The 21557-nt window shown below is 39.5% G+C and overlaps 1 protein-coding gene across 2 annotated transcripts in view; it reads left to right on the forward strand.

Annotated features, from left to right (window-relative positions):
• CUBN (cubilin) overlaps positions 1 to 21557 on the forward strand; it is a 146249-nt gene that overhangs the window by 59301 nt on the left and 65391 nt on the right. For both annotated transcript variants that reach the window (XM_027695563.1, XM_027695562.1), the window contains exons 29-32: positions 5744 to 5925; positions 13176 to 13350; positions 14963 to 15144; positions 21022 to 21178. In XM_027695563.1, coding sequence (XP_027551364.1) covers positions 5744 to 5925; positions 13176 to 13350; positions 14963 to 15144; positions 21022 to 21178 — 696 coding nt within the window. The remainder of the gene's footprint in view (positions 1 to 5743; positions 5926 to 13175; positions 13351 to 14962; positions 15145 to 21021; positions 21179 to 21557) is intronic.

The following is a 21557-nucleotide window of genomic DNA, read 5'->3' on the forward strand; positions in this document are numbered from 1 at the left end:
TGTTGCAAAGATGGAATGCCAATTGCATTGCTTTCCTTAAAAAAAAATAAAAAACTCAGGAGGCTAAGAGGGCAAAGGTCTCTTAGTGCAAAATTACACCAGTGACAACTGTCACTATCTGAGAAGACACATATTTCCTCGAGCCGTCACCTACCTTATTAAGCAATGTGCATGTGGGAGCTGACTGATTTATATATACATCTCTATTTCATTGGAAGATCACTCACTTGGCTGCTTGGCTGTCAGTAGAGCTTATAAATTTAATTGTCTCTTCTCTGCATAGTCAAAATTTGCACCCACTATTCTTTTTGTCTCACATATTCAGTATATGTGTCAGATAAAATGTTAAATAGCTTGTTAGTTCTTCAGAGAGGCACAACAGAAACAGAGGTTAGATTAAGATACTGAAGCCATTCACCGCCAACAGTTGTCAGGCATCCATTAGGATTGCTGAAAAGAATATCAAACTGCAGATCAACAAGGGAGCTGAGGCCCAGATTTTCTGAGCCTGAATCATAGCTCTGTTGTTGATTTCTTACGTTGCCTTTGACAAATTGACATTTGTTCAGTTTTCAAAAATGACTATTCCTTTTCAATATCTTTCTGTCACGTTAATCTAAGGATGCACAGAGTGTGATCTTTTGAAGTCCTGAGCAGTTGTTTTGAGTTGTGGGTGCTACCATGTTCAGAACTGGCTTTTTATGTTGCAGTCTGACTATTAAAAACACAGTCATGTTCTCTATGAGAGCTAAGGATGAATTAATTTCTGTTTCTTCAACAACAAACTTCTGTTTCTTTTGTTTCTTCTTCTTCTCTTTCTTCTTCTGTTTCTTCTTTCTGTTTCTTCTTTCACCTCCCAAACTAATACATAACAATAGGGGCCAGAATTTTCTTAAAATACTTGTTTCTGAACTGTTCAATCAATGTCTGAGAGCTGGAATATGGCTTTTTTTTTTTTTTAAACACTGACGACTGGCAGCTGATATGGCAACTGTGGCCATTCTGTATCTTAGAGGATTCAGCTCCTGTTTAAATGCCTAAATTTGCATTTATGTCTCTGGCTCCCAGCAGTCTATCTTTATTTATTATCCATCTTACTGATTTCAGATTGGAACATACTGAAAAAATACCAGAATTCAGGAGACTGATAAAATGATAATCAAAGCTACAGAAGTGATCAACTAATCAGAAAGCAGAAAAAACCAAAGCAGTATCTCACGTAAATTTTTACTCTCTTGCATAAATCCTCATCACAAAAATGATTCCACTTTATCCATTGAATAGTATTCTATAACTAAACCTACTCAACAGAGCAAAATTTTTCAGAATCAAATCCAAATTATACTTCATGTTAGTAAGTATTAGTTTAGTACAGGCAAATGTTTATACTACGTGTTCCTTGCAGTTAGAGTCAGTTTATGTTTACTGAAATGTTTCACCATGAGCACCACAACTGGAAAACTCTGAATCCTTTCATTTCCCTGACTCTGATTTTACAGGAATAGTGCCAGTTCACTTTAACCTTTATGGACAGGATTTTTCTAGCATGTGGCTAAAACATACCCGTGAAAAAATCTGAAAACCTTGCAAATAAAAGAGATTTCCACAGATTACTAAATTTCTGTTCTGCTATAATTATTTATGAGAATAGGGTTTCTTCTTTGGTTAATGAAGAGCATCTGCTAACCAGACAGGCAGTAATATGGAAAGATCTATAAATCATCCCTTGCACAATTTTCAATGAATACGTAGATTTTAGTCAGAGAAAGCAAAACCACCAAATATATGTTTCCTAAGCTTTCTATTTGTTGTCTGATTTCCTAGCAACTAACACCAAAGTAGGTAGTTGTTTTAAGTTGTTTTAAGGGAATTCCAGGACCTTTACACTACTAAAAGAGTATCTCTCCTTTCTTTTTTTTCTCAGTTTAACTGCAGGGCTGAAATTTTCAAAATTACTGCATGGAGGTCGGCACAAATTGGGCATATGCTGTATGCAGTTCAGCTGCAAGAAACTTTTCCACAATGCAGCTGTCTGCATATCTGTCCACATACAGCAAGACCATGTATTTCTGGGCTGAGAGTGTTTCATTAGGAAGAGAATGGTTTAGGATTTTTCACTATTATTTCAGTGAGAGCTGAAGTCATACAGCTATTTATGGGTTCTGCTTCTGCATTTTTATGTACCCCTAAAGATCACATTTTTTTACTTTACTGCCATAAACAGCCCAAGTTCCATTTATTTGAATAGAAGCAAAATCTTATTTGATGTCTGCAAACAAATATAAACATTGGGAGAGTTGGGAGAAGGTTTATATTCATGTAATGAATCAAAGTTTTTTAAGCATTTCAGAAAGTTATTCTATCATTATTTTTGTTTTCTTATTTTAGTGTTGTAATGTAGCTAGTGAGTTGAAAGGTAGGAACACTTTTTTTAATCTCCTAAGTATTTCTGTAAATATTTTGTTAAGTCCACTAACATCTGTATTTTCAGAAAAGCACAACAGAACTGATTCTTACCTCATCCATATGAGGAAATGTAATATATAGACTTTCTGCCAGCTGGCCAGAGGCTCAGAGATTGTGCTTCTGCTCTGATGTGGAGGTTTCTACTGGCATATGCACTTTAGTCAAAACAATTCAGATGTGAAGTTCACATATTTGCAAAGATCAGTGAGTTCTTTTTTCAGCTATTTGTCAGTGAATACTTAGGCATAAACTCAAGCAATTCTGATCTGTTTGCAAACAATTAATAAATGATTGGCAACATGAGTTCCACACATTCATTATAAGAAATGAATCACAGAGACCTAAACTTTACCATCATTTTATTGGAGCACTTAAGAAGAATCACTTCATTTTAACAAAAAGCATTTTCTGGGAACATTTGTAGTTGGAAGAAAAGAAGTGGGACTTTAAAAACAGTTTGACCTTCTTACTCATGTGCTTCACATACCTCATCTAGAGAATATTGATTGAGCTCAGAGAAAATATAAACCTCTCTGGAGAGGGCGTGTGAGTAATCTGAATGCTACCTACAATTCACAAGGAAGAAAGGTCTGTGTCTCAAAGCACAGCACACAAGCTTTCCACTCATCAGAGCCATTTTGGGTTTAAATAAAAAACATGTCTTTTGTGGCTATCAGGAAACTGTTAGTAGGAGAAGCTGAGTCATAACTGCCTGTTTAGTTTTAAAATGTTCCCAGCTTTCTTCAAGCTGAGATAAACAGCTATTGGCTTTGTTCTCGCCTGCTGAAACTCCCCTGCCTCCCTGTTCCCACCCCCTCAGAAGCAGAGACATCAAGTCTGTTTGTTGAAAAATCATTCTGTTTTCCAAGCTGGCAAAGCAGCTTTTTCCTCCTGAAATCTGTGCTAAGTAGCTGTGTAAATCTGGCTGGTGAGGGGAAAGAAAGCAAGTAACTCACCTGGAAGTTCCACTGTAAAGCTCCTCTGCTGCCAACACCCTTCTTTCTCCTGTTATAAAACCTCAAGGACCTAGTTTCTTTTGAGGAAAATTAGTCCATCTTCTAATGGCAGTGGGGGAAAAAGGGATGGTGGGTTACACTGAACTTTCTTCCTTTCCATCTCTCTGATGAAATGTTCATGGATATCAAAGTTTCAGGGACTTAACATTTTTCAGTGCTGGCAGGCCTCAGGGAAGAAAGTGCACTACCTTGTTCTGTGTCTCTCCATAGGGACTGAAGGCAGGATTGGTTTGAAATACACTTTAAATCTTCTTTAACTCCTAGATTGAGACACCCAGTAGCTTGGCAATTTAACTTTGTGGCTGCAGGGCAAACCACATCAGGCTGCAGTGAGGTGGGGAAAAGGAGAACTAAGCCTGTGCCAATTCACCAGTGAGGTCCAGTTCAGCTATGTAAAGATTTTCCTGGGTTGTAGCTAACTATTGTTCAACTGTGAGAGCTCTTCTGTTTAAAAGGTGGTTTTCCAGTGACTGCTCAGTGATGGACTGACAGAGATCAGTGTTACTTTGCTGACATGGCTGGAGTCTTCCTCACATCTGTATTTGGACATCTCTTTTTTAGCTTAAAATAGCTTCTTATTACTTTGATCCCTTTCAGACCTGCTGCTCTTTCCCCTCATAGATTTTTATTTTGTAGTCCTATAGCCAACTGTGACAAAACCAAACCCAGGTTTTTAGTGAGGACCTGAAAGACTCCATGATAGAGATGATGGCAAATGCTTCTGGGACTTCACAGCCACAGAAGGTGTTAAGGAAAGTATTTGCATTTAACTAAAGATCTTGATCTATAGCTTCCTGAAGTAAAAAAAAAGCGTTAGGCAGAGCAATGACCAAAGATACCTTGTTCAAGTTGCAAATTATGCTTAGGCTTAGTAGAGATTAGATGAGTTTTGCATATATATATGGATTAGTTGAGCAGGTCAAAGGGGTAATTTATTTGTTTTATGTTATAAAATATGTCCTATAAATAATGGTTCTGATACAAATGCTATTTATCATTTCTGACATACTGCAGTATTTGCCTCCGGACATATAGAACTCATGGTTTGTTAGATGGCTTTATTAAGTATTTTGGGGCTTTTTCGCGTGTGATGGAACCTTCCCTCTGGAGATGAAGCTAGAGAGATTGATGGAGTGTGGGCATTACTTGCAAAGCTCGAGTGACCCTATAAAATCTGTGTGAGCAAAAGATAGTGCCTAAATGAAACACTGTGGGCTTGTAATTTAGAGAAGAAAAAAATGCTGCTGCAAGGCAGAGCAACACACTTGTAAAACCAGATCAAACACATAATTCCCTTAGTTTCTGCATGTGACAGATACACAGCCACCCTCTTGGCTTCTCTACAGGTGAAGCTTTGCCATGAATGTAGCTGATCTAAGTCTTCCCTGACAATGGGAGGGCTGCTGTGCTTTCCCACCCTGCTGATGCCTGCACTTGGGGACTGAGTCAGGGGTAGCATCTTCAGGAGGCTGGTGCTGCACTTACAACATCTCCATAAAGCAATGGTGAAACTGTAGTCTCAGATGTTCAGCTGCTTTGTGCTGTCAAATCAGGGCCTGCATTTGATCCGTTGTTTTGCTGCTTTTTTTTTTCAATCTAGCTCATGATATGCCAGAACTTAGTCACCCAAGGGGCTGGGGAGTGATGTTAGGACAGTAATTTCTTATCTGAAAATAAAAATATGTAGTTCTTCAAACATGGCTTGTCTTACAATTGCACAGTTCCAGTTGAACTAAAAAAAAAAGGAACATTACACCCACCAAGTGTCAGAAAGCCAGTTTATCCACTGTGACTTGGCAGCTTGTAATCATGCTCAGTAGGCTGAGGGAAATTGTATTGTCTTTAATTTTATGATTTCTAAAGCAGTGGGTAATGCATTTTTACAGCAATAGGAAGCCTTCCCCATGATAACTTGTGTATTAATTGAACTAAGTAAGAGCTGAGGATGGATCTGATTCAGCTTTCTAGAACTGATAAAGTTCAAGGCCAATACAAAAAATGTCACTTCTTGTGCTCTGTGTCTCAATTTGTTCAGCTGTCAAAGCAGATGCTGAGGTATGGTACAAAACATACCCGAACAGGAGGCAAAGTACTTACTGCCCAGGCAGCACAAACAGGGCTAGCCTGCCATTCTTTTCCTGGGTTCCCTGTGATAGATCAGACCCTCCACCCTAGAATACACATTTGTCTATGGAATGGGTGCTACTGCCTGTCCTTATTCCAGAGCCCCTCACTGACAGGATGCTTTGCTGTGTTGTCAGGCTGTGGAGGAGAACTCTCTGGCCCTTCTGGTTCATTTCACAGCCCTGGCTACCCCAGCAGATACCCAAGCAACAGGGAATGCATCTGGTACATCCACACAGCGCCTGGCAGCAGCATTCAACTCACCATTCAGGAATTCGACATTGAATATCACCCAAACTGCAGCTATGATGTTTTGGAGGTAAGAGCACTATATTTACTCCTCTAAAATACACAAGTTACATGGATTTCTGTCTGGAACAGATAATCCCAAGAACTGAAGGAACAGAACAAACAATTCTACTGTGACTTCCCGTTTCTACTGTGGTTAGTTAAGTTTCACAAGTATTGTCACAGAAGCCACAATGCCCTTATTGTTTCTTGCTTTTATGTCTTTGGTGTCTGTATATCATAATCAATAATCAATAGGCACTGTACTCTTCCTAACAAGAGACAAAACTGTTTTGAAACAGTCTTAAAAAGTCCGTCTTTTACAAAGAATTAATTGTAGGGTGCTGAGCCATGGAGACAATTTCCTGATGTAAAGGAAGATAATGGATTGCTGTGTGAATAACTAAGGTGAGACTTTGTGTAGGACCTTCCAAGGAAATGGTAATATTTATAACCTTGAGTGATGAAAACTATGAAGAATCTTTGTACTCAGAAAAAAAGAGTAAAAGAAGAGGCAGTGTCCTAGTCATGATAGGGTGGTGGAACAAGGAGAAAAGGTACCTCTCCAAGGTTGTACTGAACTGTAAGGGCCCCATAAGACTGGATGACCCTGTTATGTATGACATCTTTTTGCTCATGTTGGGAAGCAGCTAGGTGACCAATCTCAACTAATGGAGTTGAATAGACTTTCAGTGCAGGAACAAGGGATAGGAAGTAATTTCAGGAAGAAACTCTTTAGAATTACAGATTTTCTAGATTGTTCTCACTAGAGACATTAGAGATCACTAATGCAAGTAGAGTTGTTGGGAGTTTCGTCGATGTTAATTCATGAGTGACATTTTAATATTTTTATAATGAACCCAAAAGATTGATTAAGAGATTGTGTACCATTCTGCTGGAGTCTTTCTTCTGCTCTTTTCCTGGATGATGTGATGTGTCACCAGCATAGAGTTCGATAGCTTTCTGTCCAGCAGCTGCACCTACTCACTGCTGCCCATTCCCACATTAGTAGCTTTGATTTCTCCAGCCTATGTTATTTAGTGCACACTAATCAGCATTGTTCATGGAAAACTTAACCCACATCCTAAGGCAGGTCCTGAACATACAGCTTCCAGATAGCTAGCTAGCTAGCTAAACATTTCTATGAGTAGAAGAGATGTGTCATGTAACTCCAGCTTTCTGGCTCTAAAACAGGCTTCTCTAGCTTAGCAATGCAGTGGAAGTCTTACCAAATCGATACTGTGCTTTGAGTATCCTATTGACTTTGGGATTTCTGTAGGATGTGGGTGTGAGGAAGTTGTTCCATGAATTCTCCATCGATAGCATTGGCAAGTATGACTGTATGTCACATTGCTGGCACCAGGGACAGTGAGTAGGTGACCTGTATTTTCTGGTTTGGGTATTGATGAAGTCTGTTGTATTGCATCTTCATTGTTGTTTGTTCCCAAAATTATTAGATTGAAGTTAATCTGCCTGTAGGCTTCAGTTGTGTCTCTGTTGACCAGAGGAATCCATTAAACAGCAATCTAAGTCTGCTGTGGATGACCACTTCTTGAATAGTCCCAGAACAATGCCCACATCTGCAGATTGTAATCTAGGAGCTATCATGATCCAGTAGGAGTACAGATGGCTGGCAACCATTTGTTTGACAACTCTTCGACTGGGGAGGGAGGGCTGGCCTAAAACTAACTGAGTGCGTTGCTGGACACAAACTGCTTAAAGAAGCTGATTAAGAGGATTCTGCAGTTTTCTGCTATGTATCCCCGAGCAAGGTATTCACCTTAGGTCATGGGTTTTTTTTCTTTACCATTTGAAGCCTAGTTGCTATGCTTTGCTTCTTTCCAACCTTACTCATTCCTCTGCACAGACACCCACCTCGCTGTTTGAACTCCTCTGCCTTCTTGCCCTCAGAATTGGCATGCCTCTGAGTTACTTGTCTCCTTACCTTGGTTCATCCAGTTCCCAACACCTGGCTCTGATCTGCTGACAGATAACCTACCATAAATCAACTTACTGGGGAAAATTGGTACATTCCTTAGTGCAGGATCAAAAGTCCTGCCTGGCAGTGTAGAGCTTGCCCTGCCAAACTGAAGGCACTTGGTGGAGCTTTATGTACCTTTCCACATGCATATTTTCTTGCTTTTATTATGAAATTACACATTCACAGCAGTCTGCACAGAACAAATGATGACTCAGATTTAGGGGGGGAAAAAAGAACATGGTTAACCATTTTCAAAAGCTGCTTTATCATCTTGTCATCTTCTTTCCATCTACATAGGTCCAAGCTGAAAACCACACACACATATTTGCAGAGTGTTAGAAAAAAAGAGGTTCCTGGTGTGCTTTTGATACAGTGTGTTTCAGTGATCACTAAGGTTCCAAATGTCTTTCAGTCTCACATTATCTTCCCAAGAATATCCTGTCTACCAGTTCTTTGGGTTTGCAAGTCTGATTTTTCTCATTGTTCCAATTTCACTTTTTCCTTATCTCTGAGTAGTGAGTTCTACTGCTTCCTGCTTTCTTTCAAGTCAAACAACTTTCCAGTTGTAATAGAAAGTCAAAATCAGTACAAAAGTAGCTCTGCAGTCTGCTGTCCCTCCATGTCCTACTAACTCTCTCTACTACCTGAAATAAACCATCTTGTAATAAATATTTCCCAGTAATCACAAAACTTGCTCTTAAGGATGCATTTAGCTTTTGGTTAGAAACACCCTCATCCCTTTGAGCTGTCAGAGAATTGTACAAAAATTCTAAGAGATCATTCCCGTTGCAGCCACTTTGCTGCTAACTTCATTTTTATACCATAATTTCTTGAACATTTCTCTCTTGCGCATTTGTCTGAAGCATACTTGTTTTTGTAAAATGCAGCATCTCCCTTCTCTTTCCTTTGACAATGCCTCTTAAACAAGCTGTCCTTTCCATGTCAGTATCCCAGGACTGCTGTATGTTTCACCAAGACTGATGAATAATTTTTTTTATGTGAAAACCTCAAGTTATCCCCATGGCTCAAGTGTTTGACACATTCTCCTTTAATCTTTCCCCCTGTTTCTTTTATGACACTGTTGCACCCTGTCTTTTTTTCTTCCTCATCAAATTCCCTTCCTTTTATAAACATCCGGAAGCAAATTTTAAGTTGTTCATAAAGATGTTTCCTAGAAATGTTTCATGGAAATAGGAGCCATTATTTTGGACACAATGAAAGAGTTAAAATAATTTTTGTAATGGCTTCTGTTGAAAAAACACATATAGAGGAAACTTACCATGTCTGCTTTGTTAAATTATGACACCTTCTCCTTAGTACAGACCAGATTGTTATAAATATATCTGCCTCACCAAGATGTAGCTCTGAGCTGAAAAGGAAGGAACACTCAATCTATTGCACTTCCGAGTCTTTATTAGATGCTTTGGTCTTCTCATTTAAAGAAACATTAAATATTACCAAAGTTCTTGATTCTTTGTCAAAGCCACACTCTCTCTTTGCTGGAAGTTATATCTGAACAGGGATCAGTGTTATTCCCAGAAAATCTGTGTCATGAGGGTGACCAACCACATAAAACCAGCTTTCTGTTGCTCATAACTCTGGAATGCTGACTGTTAACAATAAATGGAGCTAACGGGGCAGAAGCAAATGATAAGAACAGATTAAAACCATGGGCTTTATGTCAGTGTCCTGCAGTACTGTTATGCCATCCAATACCACTTTATCTCTGGATCAGGTACTCTGGTCAGACTAGCTGTTTTTATTTTTATTTTTGTTTTTTTTCAGCTCAGACATCCTATGACTCTTTGTGAACCACACCCTTGAATTCATTCTTTCCATCCATTCTCTTTTCCCTCTTTTTTTTTTCATGTGGTAACTATTGGTTTTCCTCTTTAGAGCCAAATATAATATTTTATTGTTTTTTGTCATGGAAACACTTGAATTTGTTTTTGTTCCATCCCTTGTGAAAGCATCTGATTAATTGAACTGGCCTAAAGGAGAAAAGAAAATACACTCCTAACTGCAAAGAGCATGCCTCTGACTGCTTTTTATTTTGAAACTGTGCAGAAAGATGTTGCTGAACAGTTAACAATGTAAACGAGACCCACAAACCTCAGATTTCCATCAATATTTCTTCCCCATCCTTAATTCCTTCCCAACAGCTCAATTCCAAACGTTCAGCTCAGACCAAGCTAATTTCTGAGGTAATGCTACAGAAATCAGCAGGGTTTATGTCAGAGCTGGGTTTGGTTCCCTTGTCCGTGGTGTGCAGATGGCCCCACGGAGCACCAGGGATGAAGTGAGAGGCTGGTCCATGAGGCTTATTAGATGCATGTTAGAAACTCCTGCTGTTTACTCTGTCACATAGCTTCCCTAGGCTGGTTTAGATGATTAAGAGCATGTGTTCCAGCTAGATCTCATGCTGTGGCTCTTACTTAGGGAATATACCACAAACACTTTTTAAAATTCACATTTTGAACAGACTTCTGACAAATGCAGCTGTCACTGGGCCTCACAAGCAGCCAAGCAGTAAGATTTTTCTGAAGACACTGAGCTTCCAGTGGACAAGCAGGCTTCTTCCTCAGACTGTGACAGCTTCATTATGGATTCTGAATCTGATTTCATCCATACTGACTTCTCTTGAATGCCCTGAGACGATCGATTGGACAGAGGAGCCATTATCTATTTAAGTCAGGCAGCCTCCCTGCAGAATGCAAAAAAGTGCTGTCTCGGTCAAAATAAATATGTTTAAGTTATTAAGGCTGTGTTATCAGCAAAATGCAGTCTTTTGAACGCTGAACAGACTATGATGTTTATAAAAAAATCAATTCCTTATTTCTTCTGGGGATGCAAGCTTCAGTTTCTGAGATCTTACAATTATCTGTAGTCAGTGAATATTTTTTCCAGTTAAAAACCAAATTTTTTCTCTTAAAACTCTAACATCAGAGCAGTGTCAGGCCCTGTGAGCAGCTAGTGAGCATACAGTTAATCGAATTATGTAACAATGCACTACACTCAGCCCTGGAGGTGGGGGGAACTAGCTTAGCTCTTTGTTAGACTTGCTCAGATATTTAGCTTGTACAGAACTCAAACTTCTTCTGGGGATAAAAAGTATCTGACAGAGCTTATTAAAATATTGAGTTTTCCCTCATCTAGAAGTGATCAGAGGAAAAAGGGTCACATAGAAAGCTGTTTCTTGCAGTACTGTCACTTTTAAAGAGAGATTCATGGATTCCTTCTTTTGACCTTTTTGGTGTTTACCAGACTAATAAAATATTGGAGCAGACTTGGGATGCTACTGGATGGAAAATTCTGATGGGTTTTGTTGCCTTATATTCCTGTTCTCTGCTTTTTGGGGTTTTTTTTGGGTGGGTTTTTCTGTTTGCTTGTTTGTTTGGGTTTTTTTGTTTTGGGTTAGGTAGTGGGTTTTTTTGTTAGAACTTGCTGTTCTCTAGTTTAGCTTTAGGATTTATACATAATATATGCTTATACAATGAGAATCTTTCCATTACTACTTCAGTTGCTGAAAGACTTAATTTGGTGTATCTCTTTCCTAGTTTTCACATTTGAGGTTACTGTCAAGCTGCCTTTTGCAGCTGCTGCCCTACAAGGGACATACAAATGGAAGGTGGTAGACTCTTAGTATCAGGTGGCATTTTATTAGCGTGCAGGAAGCCAGGAAAATTCAATCATTGAGGGCTCTTAGCACCAAAATCACATATCTGGATTTGGAAATTTCACTGAGCATGTGTGTTTTCTTCTGCTTTGAGGCAGAAGACTAGGGAAGCTGAGCCAGTTCCACCAGTTATAAATGGACTCAAACTGAAATCCTACATCCCTTCTGGGAAAACAAGAAACAGAATTAACAATCCTTCAGGATTGCCACCTCATTCACTTCAGTTGGTTTAAAAATAAGTACACAATACTGCTGATGATGCTTAAGAGAGAGGTGGTTTTCTGGTTTATAACTGCCTGAGGCACACTTTTCTGAGTAGGAAATAATTACTCTTTGAAGTCAAAACTTGTCTTCTGTGGCAAATATATATGATATATATTCTAGCTTCCAAAGAGTATTATTAAAATGTAGTTTACTTGACCAAAATCTCATCTTTTGGATGTTTATGCTGCCCTTGAAGTCAACAAAATTGCGATTTTTTTTGTTTTATCAGAAGGAATGTGTGCTGGTTTAAAAGTTAACCAGCAAGGCAAAATGAACTCAATTCAAAAGAGAGATTTATAAGTCAGAATAACAATTTATTAAAATAATGCAATAAGTACAAGTATACAGACAGACAATTGGTTTTAACCCACAAAACCCAAATGTACAAACCCAGCACCCTGGGGTATGAACAAAAGTGGTGTACCTTGGCCCACCCCCCGAGTCCAAAGCAAAGGGAGAGGGGATAAAACCTGCTGGTGGGAGAGCTGCTGCAGTCTGGTCAGAAGTGGTGATTGCAGTCCAGTTGAGGGTGGTGGTCTCAGCCTGGTTGGGAGCAGCGGTGGTCTGCTGTCTTCCTCTGGGTCCCACGAGAGAGAGCCCCAAGGCTCTGAAACTCCCAGTTATATACTCTCCAGTTCAGGCGGGAGTGCTCAGTCCCTCCCTCAGAGTAGGGAATTCCATAAAAGGGCATGTGGATGCTCAGTCCCTCTTATCAGAGCGGGGAATTCCATATAAGGATATCAGAGCGGGGAATTCCATAAAAGGGTACAGGAACATCTTCCCACCTTGCAGGCCTCTACTGACAGCAGTTTTTGGGAAATGGCATGGAGGCTATAGAATACACAGTTTTGGGTTACACCCATCCAGGGATGAATTGGTCCCAGCCGTTCTAACCAGGACAGAATGATGGGATCTAACCCCAGTATAATAATCATCCTTAGTAATGTCTCTAAACATCAATGGTGCAAAACATCAGCACAGATTCCTGTGAAGGGAAGCAGTTTGTTTGCACAAGCATGCAAAAAAAAATCTGCGTTTACATGCCCAGAGAAACAAGGTGCAAATCCTGAAGGTAAGGGGAAGAGGAATGTAGCCCAGTCCCCAAACAGAAACTTCTATTTAATGCAAGACTATTCTGAAATCATCTAGCATTTCATACTTGGTTCAGTCAGGTGGTTCAGATACCAAGTAAACCTGCAGAGAAAATAACTCTGTTATCTGCTTTACATTAAAAATGTCTAATCACTTTCAATACTTATAGATTGGGTTGCTTTTTTCTGTCTAGCTAAACAGTTTTCATGTACTCTGTGTGGCAAACGGTCTCTTTGGAAAACTTTGACAGTATTTCTTCCATTTCTAGGTCTATGGTGGCCCAGATTTCCTCTCTCCTAGGCTGGCCCAGCTGTGTGTTTCAAGATCAGCACAAAACCCACTGCGAGTCTCCACCACTGGCAATTCAGCCATTGTCCGTTTCAAGACAGATGCAGCAGTGACAGGGAGAGGTTTTAATGCCTCCTGGCAAGAAAATCCAGGTGGTGAGTATACTGATTAATACCATGAGAAATTCAGGAAGTCAGAGAATCGAGGATCAGCCATGCAAGCACTCAGTCAAACAGCATAGGACTGAAAGCTGAAGGAGAATGTGGATGTTACTAGATTTGGCAACACTAGGAGATGCTGAAAGACACACAGAGGAAAAAATTGTCTAACTAGCTGAAATCTAGGCCTACTTATGTATTTTTTGTGGGTTTCTTCTCTACAAAATTAATGAAGATATTCCTGTAATCAAAAAAAGACATTTGCATGTTACCAGTTCTTCCCACCCACTTACCTATACAGAGTCCTTTATTAGCTGAATGATGCTTTTGGTTTTAAACAGTAAAGTGAAAAATATCTGAGAATGTGGCTTAACTTGGTGAACTTTGTGGACTCCAAAAATATTTGAAGTGATTAGTAAATACTTGAACTCCATAAGGTTCATCCACACCCCATGTGATTGTTCATAACCTTACTGGTAATCAGTAAAAAAGACATGCTTAAAAGATTCAACCACATGTTGAATGAGTTCTTATGAAAAGGCCAATTATCGGAAAATAATTGCAATGAAAAGTGAGGAGAAGCAGATTTTAATTCTTGAAGTTTTGCTTGATTAAGCACACTGATTCATTAATTTGTCAAGGTTTATACTTCTCCTCTCTCACAAGTTTTATGAGAAAGGCACAAGATTTTTTTTGAATAAGAGTACTCTACAATAGTCCTTTGAATTAATCCCCTTCCAAGATCTGGCAGCTTATTTTTATTACTTAGGCCCCCTGAAGCTTTCTCATCTCTTTACAGCATCTTGCCTCTTGTACTTCCACCCCTCTCTAGCCTCTAAAATACCCACTCACTAGAACGCAATAACAGTATAGTCTTTTATTCTTCCAGCAGGCTGCCTCCATCTACAGCAATCCCAATATGTTCCCTCTCCCTCCTCCATCCCTTTACAAGATATAAAAGTCCGTTTGTTTGTGTTAGTCCTGTTGAAAGCCCTGATACTTTCCATACAGGATCCATCATTCCAGGCTATTTAGTTATTCAAGAGCACCGGAGTTATTGTGGTCAGAAATATCTGAGGGTGGAATCCTCAGTAAACCTTCAGCTTCATGGGTACAGAGGTAGAAACCTGAGACTTGCAATTGCTCTACTGCTAGGAGCAGTGACAAGCTCTCAGCTGTCTTGGTACAGAAGTAGTTTTCTCACCCTATGCTCGGCTAGGAATAGTCATTGCTTTCTCAGTATGCCAGGTCTGTGGTGTTCAAATGAATGGTGTTTTGGATTCCTTTAGCAGTATCTAGGGTAAAGAAATACCAGCACTAATGCTTCAGCCTTTGCAATATCTACTACCAGCCTGGGGCTAGAAAGAAACTACTTTACAGCATTGTTGTTGCATATTCAACTATAATGGTAATATTATACTTTCCTGATAGTAATTTCCATTGATTTTTGTTGTAGCCAGGACACTTCAACAGTTGTAGCACTCATCTTACAAAAGTTTAATGTAGAAAATATAAAGAAGGAGGTGTTCTTATTTTAAAAATAGAGCTGAATTCTTGCTAAGCATGAAAGAGAAGAGCTTGTGATTAAAATTGATCATGTCTTTTTCAGGTTGTGGTGGTGTTTTCCAAGCTACCAGTGGGGAAATCCATTCTCCAAACTATCCTCAACCTTATAATAACAACACAGATTGTTCTTGGGTTATCCAAGTTGACTACAGCCACAGAGTGCTATTGAATTTCACGGATTTTGACATTGAAAATCACCATTCCTGTAACTATGACAATGTTGAAGTAAGTAACAAAAGATATTTTAAAAGGTTCCCTAATGAGTCTGGTGAAATGCTTGCAAAATAACCTCATACATAGTTTGCTGTTATTATGACACCCTTTCCCATTCATAGTGCAGTTTACCACAGCTTGTTCCAAGCCATAGGATGAACTGCCGACATATATAACAGATTGCCCATACTCTGTTACAAACTCAGGAGAGAGGGAGGTCTATACCCAGAGGGAATTGTGGCTGCCTGGTTTTCTTTACGTATGCACTGTGTATTCAGGTGCTCCTCAGCTGTCTGTTTAATTGCTTCATTAGAACCGCTGCTCTCTTTAAGGTTTCACATTGCTGTTGGTTTGTGAGTTTTGTTGATGCTACAGAAATTCAAACTGCTTCTCAATCAGTGCACAACAATGAAGAACCCTCCACATCTCCACTTGGCCTTTTGGGAGCAGAGACACGAAGTCCTGACCTTTGATGTCAGATTGCACTTCACTCAGTACAAAGGCATGTGTGAATCAGTACTAGTTGGATAAAGCACAGTGGCTGTAGCCCAAAATCCAGCTTTCCTCTCCTTGATAAACTGTCATTCACAGAGAACTCAATTTGGCAGGAACTGAGACTCTTTTGAAAACGGCATCAGTTTTAACAACATTGTCTCGTAAAGCTTTTTTGTACTGAAGCAGAAAAAAAAAGGAAATGTGTCCCCATTTTGCTGAGCAGAACTGAAGATTTCATTTGACCACAAAGAATCTTTGTACAATGACTGTTCTTCCTTTTTTTTTCCTGGTTATGAAGCATAGGGAAATATGGTTATGTCTTTTTATTTACATTATTAACTACATCGGGGACCATTGAAAGGGAATTTTCAAGTCTTCTATGCTATCACACAGGAGTAGAAAATCAAAGTGCATGACAGAAACATGGGTCATCTGAGATGGCAGTACTCATACAACTGCAAAAAAAAAAAAACAAAACCATTCACCAGTTAAGGGCTAAATTCCGAAAAGGCCTGATATACAAGTTTCTCTTTTAAACGTGATTCTAGTGGATGTGTGTACCTATCTAAACACTTTGTGGAGTACTCAGCTCCATGAGCTCCTTGCAGCTACAGAAATAACTCCCCTTACCTAACACTTAGGAATCGAGTTTGCAGACCGTTGCAGTGCAGTGACACCCCTTGTCCTCCAGTGCTATAGGAGTATCTGTTTGCTTCTGCTTTTTTGGTTTTCTGGGTGTGGTGAAGGAGGGAGTTGCCCAGCAGCCCCGGCTGTGCAAACACAATGTGAACAGAGAGGGAGATTTAAATTTAATGCAGGCATCAATCACTGCCCACCAAGTGGAGTGTGGTTTGAAAATTGCTGAGGGAGAACGCTGGTTTGAAGCCAAGAGATAATGAAGGGCTCTGAGGCTTTGGAGTATGAGGTAGTGAAGAGCATTTCAGAGCTCATGTAGAGGAATCAGCAGAGCAAGAAAGGACTAGATGAAGTTTCTTTCATTCCTAGTATGCCAATAAGAAGAACATCACTTGATACCAACACCTAGCTGTGATTTGTCTCATTGCAAAGACTTGTTATATGCCTCACACAGAGGAAAACAGAGTGAGGGAACAGAGAGGAACTGGAAATGTATAAGTAGATGTCTGACTATGAATGATTTAGGAATTGCATTCCAAAAGCTGTGTAAATGGAAAATACAGGCAGCTAAGGAAGCAGGTGGGTTGTTTTTCTCTTCCTAATGTAGGAACAACTACCATGTATGACTAACACAGTGGTTCCACCCTTTTCTGTTTCTTGCATTTTGACTTATCTTTATGGATTTTATTTTCTCTGTGAGTTCTCTTGGGGCTTCCCTCCACCCTCGAGTGTACCAACGGTCTTTTCCTTCATCCTTCTCCTTCTAGATCCACTCATTTTTCCCTGTGTTATGATTCAAGATTTTTTTTGTTTTTATATTTCTATGATAAATTCTCTTCTATGGAGAACACATGAAAATGTATTTCTTTCCTCTAAGGTTTTCCACTGCGCGTGTTATGTGAGCAAAATGGAGGAAAGGAAAATACTTGTGTCTGCTGCTTCTTGGCTATGCTGCAAGTCCAAAAAGCCCAGTGCATTTTTCAGTTCTGCTCAGTGATTTCCCATGTGAATCTGAGCACAGATCTAGGTTCAACCAAATGAATTCTGAGCCCCTGATGGTCACCACGGGGTATCTGCCCTGAGCTCCCTCTAGAGCCAATGGAAGGAGTACACAGGGAGCACATTCTTCATTTGCTTAACTCCCTAAATTTTGCTGATTCCTCTGTTTCTGTGCCCCAGTTGTGTACCTTATTTGTTCTAGTAACAGATGAACACCTCTTCATCTGCTAAATAAGGATCTCGAATACAACTCAGTAATATTCTGTAGAAAGCATAAGATCTTTGAGTAGACTCTTTTGCTGTCACTGTCACCATACATAACGAATAAATTTTTAATTCCTCTCTGTGTACTAGCCTATTTCTATCTGGAGAGTGTGTCTCACAACAAACAAATTTCTTTCTTTGAAGGAAAATAGAGGGAAAGAAATAGTGAGTGCACTAATTGCTGTATTTTTGGCCATGTTTAACCAGTAATGTATCTGATGCTATGCCAGGAGTGCAGGTCAGCAAGAGTTTCAAGTATTTAGGGATTGAGGAGGATGTGGCTCAGAAGGCAGTGCTTGTAGCACAAGGTCCTGAGAAGGGGAGGAAGAAATAGTTTGTTCTGTCCAGTGACTTTGATTAAGTAATTGTTATTTTTCTTTCCTGTTGCAGTATAACAAGTAATACACAGGAATGTAAAAATGTAAGCTTCTGGCATCTAGAGAGGAGGTATGACTTCATTTATTCCAGGTACTGACAGAGAGAGTCTTCCCAGAGAGAACAGCTAGAAATATGTGGGGTTTTTATGGCTCAGAAGACAAAAGTTGTTGTCCTTTTGTCATGTGGTTTTGCAGAATTTAGGACATGTTTGAAGAAGAAGGCAATGATTCACTTAGTTATGTTCATTGTGGAAAGGAAATAGGAAAGCAAATTGCTGCTATGCACAGTGAAACTGAAAACTTGGCTTTTAAGTAAGCAAATGCATAATTTTCCTTTACTCATTAAGCCAGAAAAATGCATTTCTCGAATGTTTTCAAAACAAATTTAAGAAACTGCAGAAAGACACAACTCTTTCCAGAACTAGTGTGTTAATATTGTGATTTCTGATCTAACTTTAGGCCCGAAACTGTCCCTATAAAATAGTTTAAATTAATAAATAACAGGTGAACGGAAATGATGCAGCCAGAAAATACCCACATGTTCCTGTTCCTGCTTAACTTGTAGCTGCTGTAACTCCTAAGAATTGCTGCTGTATCCCGCTAATGCTTATGCTGAAATGTTGCTTGAGACAGATTTGTATCCAGTGAACTGACAGGGAATCAATCCCAGAGTTTCTCAAGGAGGAGACAGTGCTATTCTTCAAGCAAGATATCCAGAAACAGCAAATACACTTGATATAGAAAACATTCCTCTGACTTCATGCTCCTCTCCTAGTATTACCAAAGAAAGACTTCTTTATTCCAGAAAGCTCTTGGAATGAAATGCCTACTTAGTCTCTTACGTTACTCATCCTTAGTGTCTTAATGAGTGAGAAAGCTCAACCATTAGAGCATCACAACAGGCTGTGTCACTGGTCATATCCTCAGCTGGGCAGAGGTGCACAGATCCAGTTAGAACTGTAGTCAAGCCTCTCTCTACGTTCTCTCAATGCAATGCTTATTCTCAGTTCTAACATTCAGATAAAATCCTCTTGCTACTGTCTAGGGAAAGACAATGCCTTCATTCCAAAGGGTTATTTTGTTAGTCACTAGTTTTTTTTTCACATTCCATGGTTTGTGGTTTTTAACTTCAGGCAGTCTGATTTATATACAGAATATATGTGCAGAGGAAGAATAAACACTGCACACTCTGTATTAAAGGACTGATTATGGCAGGATGCCAAGAGAGAAGAAAAGGTTGAATGGATGGATATTTTTGGGTCCCTTAACCAGGTACTCATTTTTACAAGCATTACAGAACACTTAATACTCTGTCATAAGGCCTCACACAGTTCCCTAGTGTTCACAGAATCACAGGCAAATGTTTAATTCATGAGTACAGCATTGACTATGTAGGGTATGTCAGTGGATTAAGCAGGAGTTTTGTCCTTTGTTTCTCAGCTCTGAGGTTTTATTTGAGAGAGGTCACTTTTCTCCCACCTACTGTTTTTATATTTTTTCAATAATATGCTTAAAGGCCTTTGAATACTGGAGGCAGAAACATTGCCTTGTGTTATACATTCTTGTTAGAAATCTCTAATTCATTGGTGCTGCCTTGCACAGACTTGCTGGAATTTGAGATGCTTTGAAATAAAAGAAGACAATCTCAATAAGAAGTACATATCTTCTAATCTGATGGCATTATTTTGCTCAAAGAGAGTTTTTATGTAGCTTTTGACATCCTGACACCTGAGTATCTTCCAGTACTTCTATCCATATTTTAATCCAAATTTTTCTCCGACTGAGTCATAGGTTATATTAAATGAAGTGCCTGTGGCAGTGCAGGATGCTAATGCTGAAACAGGAACTGAATTCAACCGATGTTGCTGCCCAGTAAGTAGCCCAAAGGCTCTTCCTCTGTGGGTCATGCAACCGTGCTGGGGGCTCCAGCACTTGTCACTTCTGAAACCAGACACCAGAGCTCTGAGACTGGCCCATGGCTCCAAACACAGAAGCAACACTAGTGAGAGATTCTGAGACTGTGGCCATTTTTCTTTCTCTCTGGTTTCTTTTCTTATAATTTTGATGCTGCTTAAGCTATAAGCTCATTGCTTCTAATTTCTCTGTCCTTCTCTTCCTGATTGTGAAACAGAGAGGAAGGAAGCAAAATTATCAGTGGTAGGAGAAAAACAAAAAAGAGAAGGAAGGCATTTGTGGTAAAATGAAAAGTGAAGTTTTGTAAACCCATCTTTACTTTCTTCCTCCCTTTTTTTTTGCTTTTCTTTCCCTCTACTTAAATAGCACTTCATATATATGTGTGTAATTCAGCACCCTAAAGGTATTATAAAACACAGATATACGGACTCTGATCCTTGATGTTGAGTGTATGTATGTAAAAAAACATAATCCTAGTGACCTTTTATCCAGTGTCAGAGCTCTCACTGGTGCACCAGTTGCATGTTAGGGCCTGTTTAAAAGTCTTTACTGAGGCAAGATGTAGAGTTTAACTGAATAAAAGCTACATGGGAACTCATGTTAGTCATTAACAGAAGACCAGTGACAGAAACTGAGGAAGTGGCCTGAAGCTGCGTCAGGAGAGATTTAGGTTAGATATTAGAAAAAGGTTCTTCACCCAAAGGGTAGTTGGGCACTGGAACAGGCTCCCCAGAGAAGTGGTCACAGCACCAAGACTGACAGAGTTCAAGAAACTTTTGGATTACACTCTTAGGCACATGGAGTGACTTTTGGGAATGGTCCTGTGCAGGGCCAGGAGTTGGACCCTTGTGGGTCCCTTCCAGCTTGGCATATTCTGTGATTCTGTGAAACAACAAATGTATGGGGGCATCTGGATTGTTACATGCCAGCTACACATTTGCTTGATGCATTTCTGTTACAAAGAGCACAGTAGCTTCAGACTGAAATACATGCATTTTTTGGAAATTGCCACAGGGTTAAGATAGGCAATGCAGTTTGTTTGCACTGCCCATACCAGTGCCCATACCAGTTTGCTTACACTGCCTATACCCATACTGATCTATATCAGGATCAGAATATATGAAACGTAAGAGAGAGAATGAAATAAAAGCCTTCTCAATACTGACATTGAAACCAAATACTTCATTTGATCTTTTCGTAACAGGTATTTGATGGTCCTAACAATGAAGCACCGCTTCTTAGAAAACTGTGTGGAACAGAGCATCCTCCTCCTATCACATCCTCCAGGAATCTTATGTACATCCGACTGCACTCTGATACAACCATCCAGCACAGGGGCTTCAGTGCTCGCTTTACGGAAGGTAATTTCATCATTTACATTAATGCATATTTATCTAATCACCACTGTGTTTGTATCAGACACAGTCTTTTAGCCCAACTGGTAATGAGAAGTGTTGTTTCTATATATGTAGCACACAAATGTGTATCTTTATCAGGACTGAATTTTTCCAAATTATAGTTTAAAGAATTTAAAATCTGAGGATCACCTTAAATTCTTCAACTGGGAAAAAAACCCATACTTTTTATGGCAAGGCATCTAGAACACATCAGCTACCTCTTATTCTTTCTCCCTAGAGGGTTAGCTCTCCACAACTTTCCTGAGAAAAATGTGCAACTAGCAGTTTCCACAGACCTAGTGACAAAATAACATTTTATATGTCCATCCATGCGCATGAATTT

Source organism: Neopelma chrysocephalum, unplaced genomic scaffold (genome assembly GCF_003984885.1).
Source record: "Neopelma chrysocephalum unplaced genomic scaffold, ASM398488v2 Primary Assembly neopelma1_102, whole genome shotgun sequence".
In the NCBI taxonomy this organism is placed as follows: domain Eukaryota; kingdom Metazoa; phylum Chordata; class Aves; order Passeriformes; family Pipridae; genus Neopelma; species Neopelma chrysocephalum.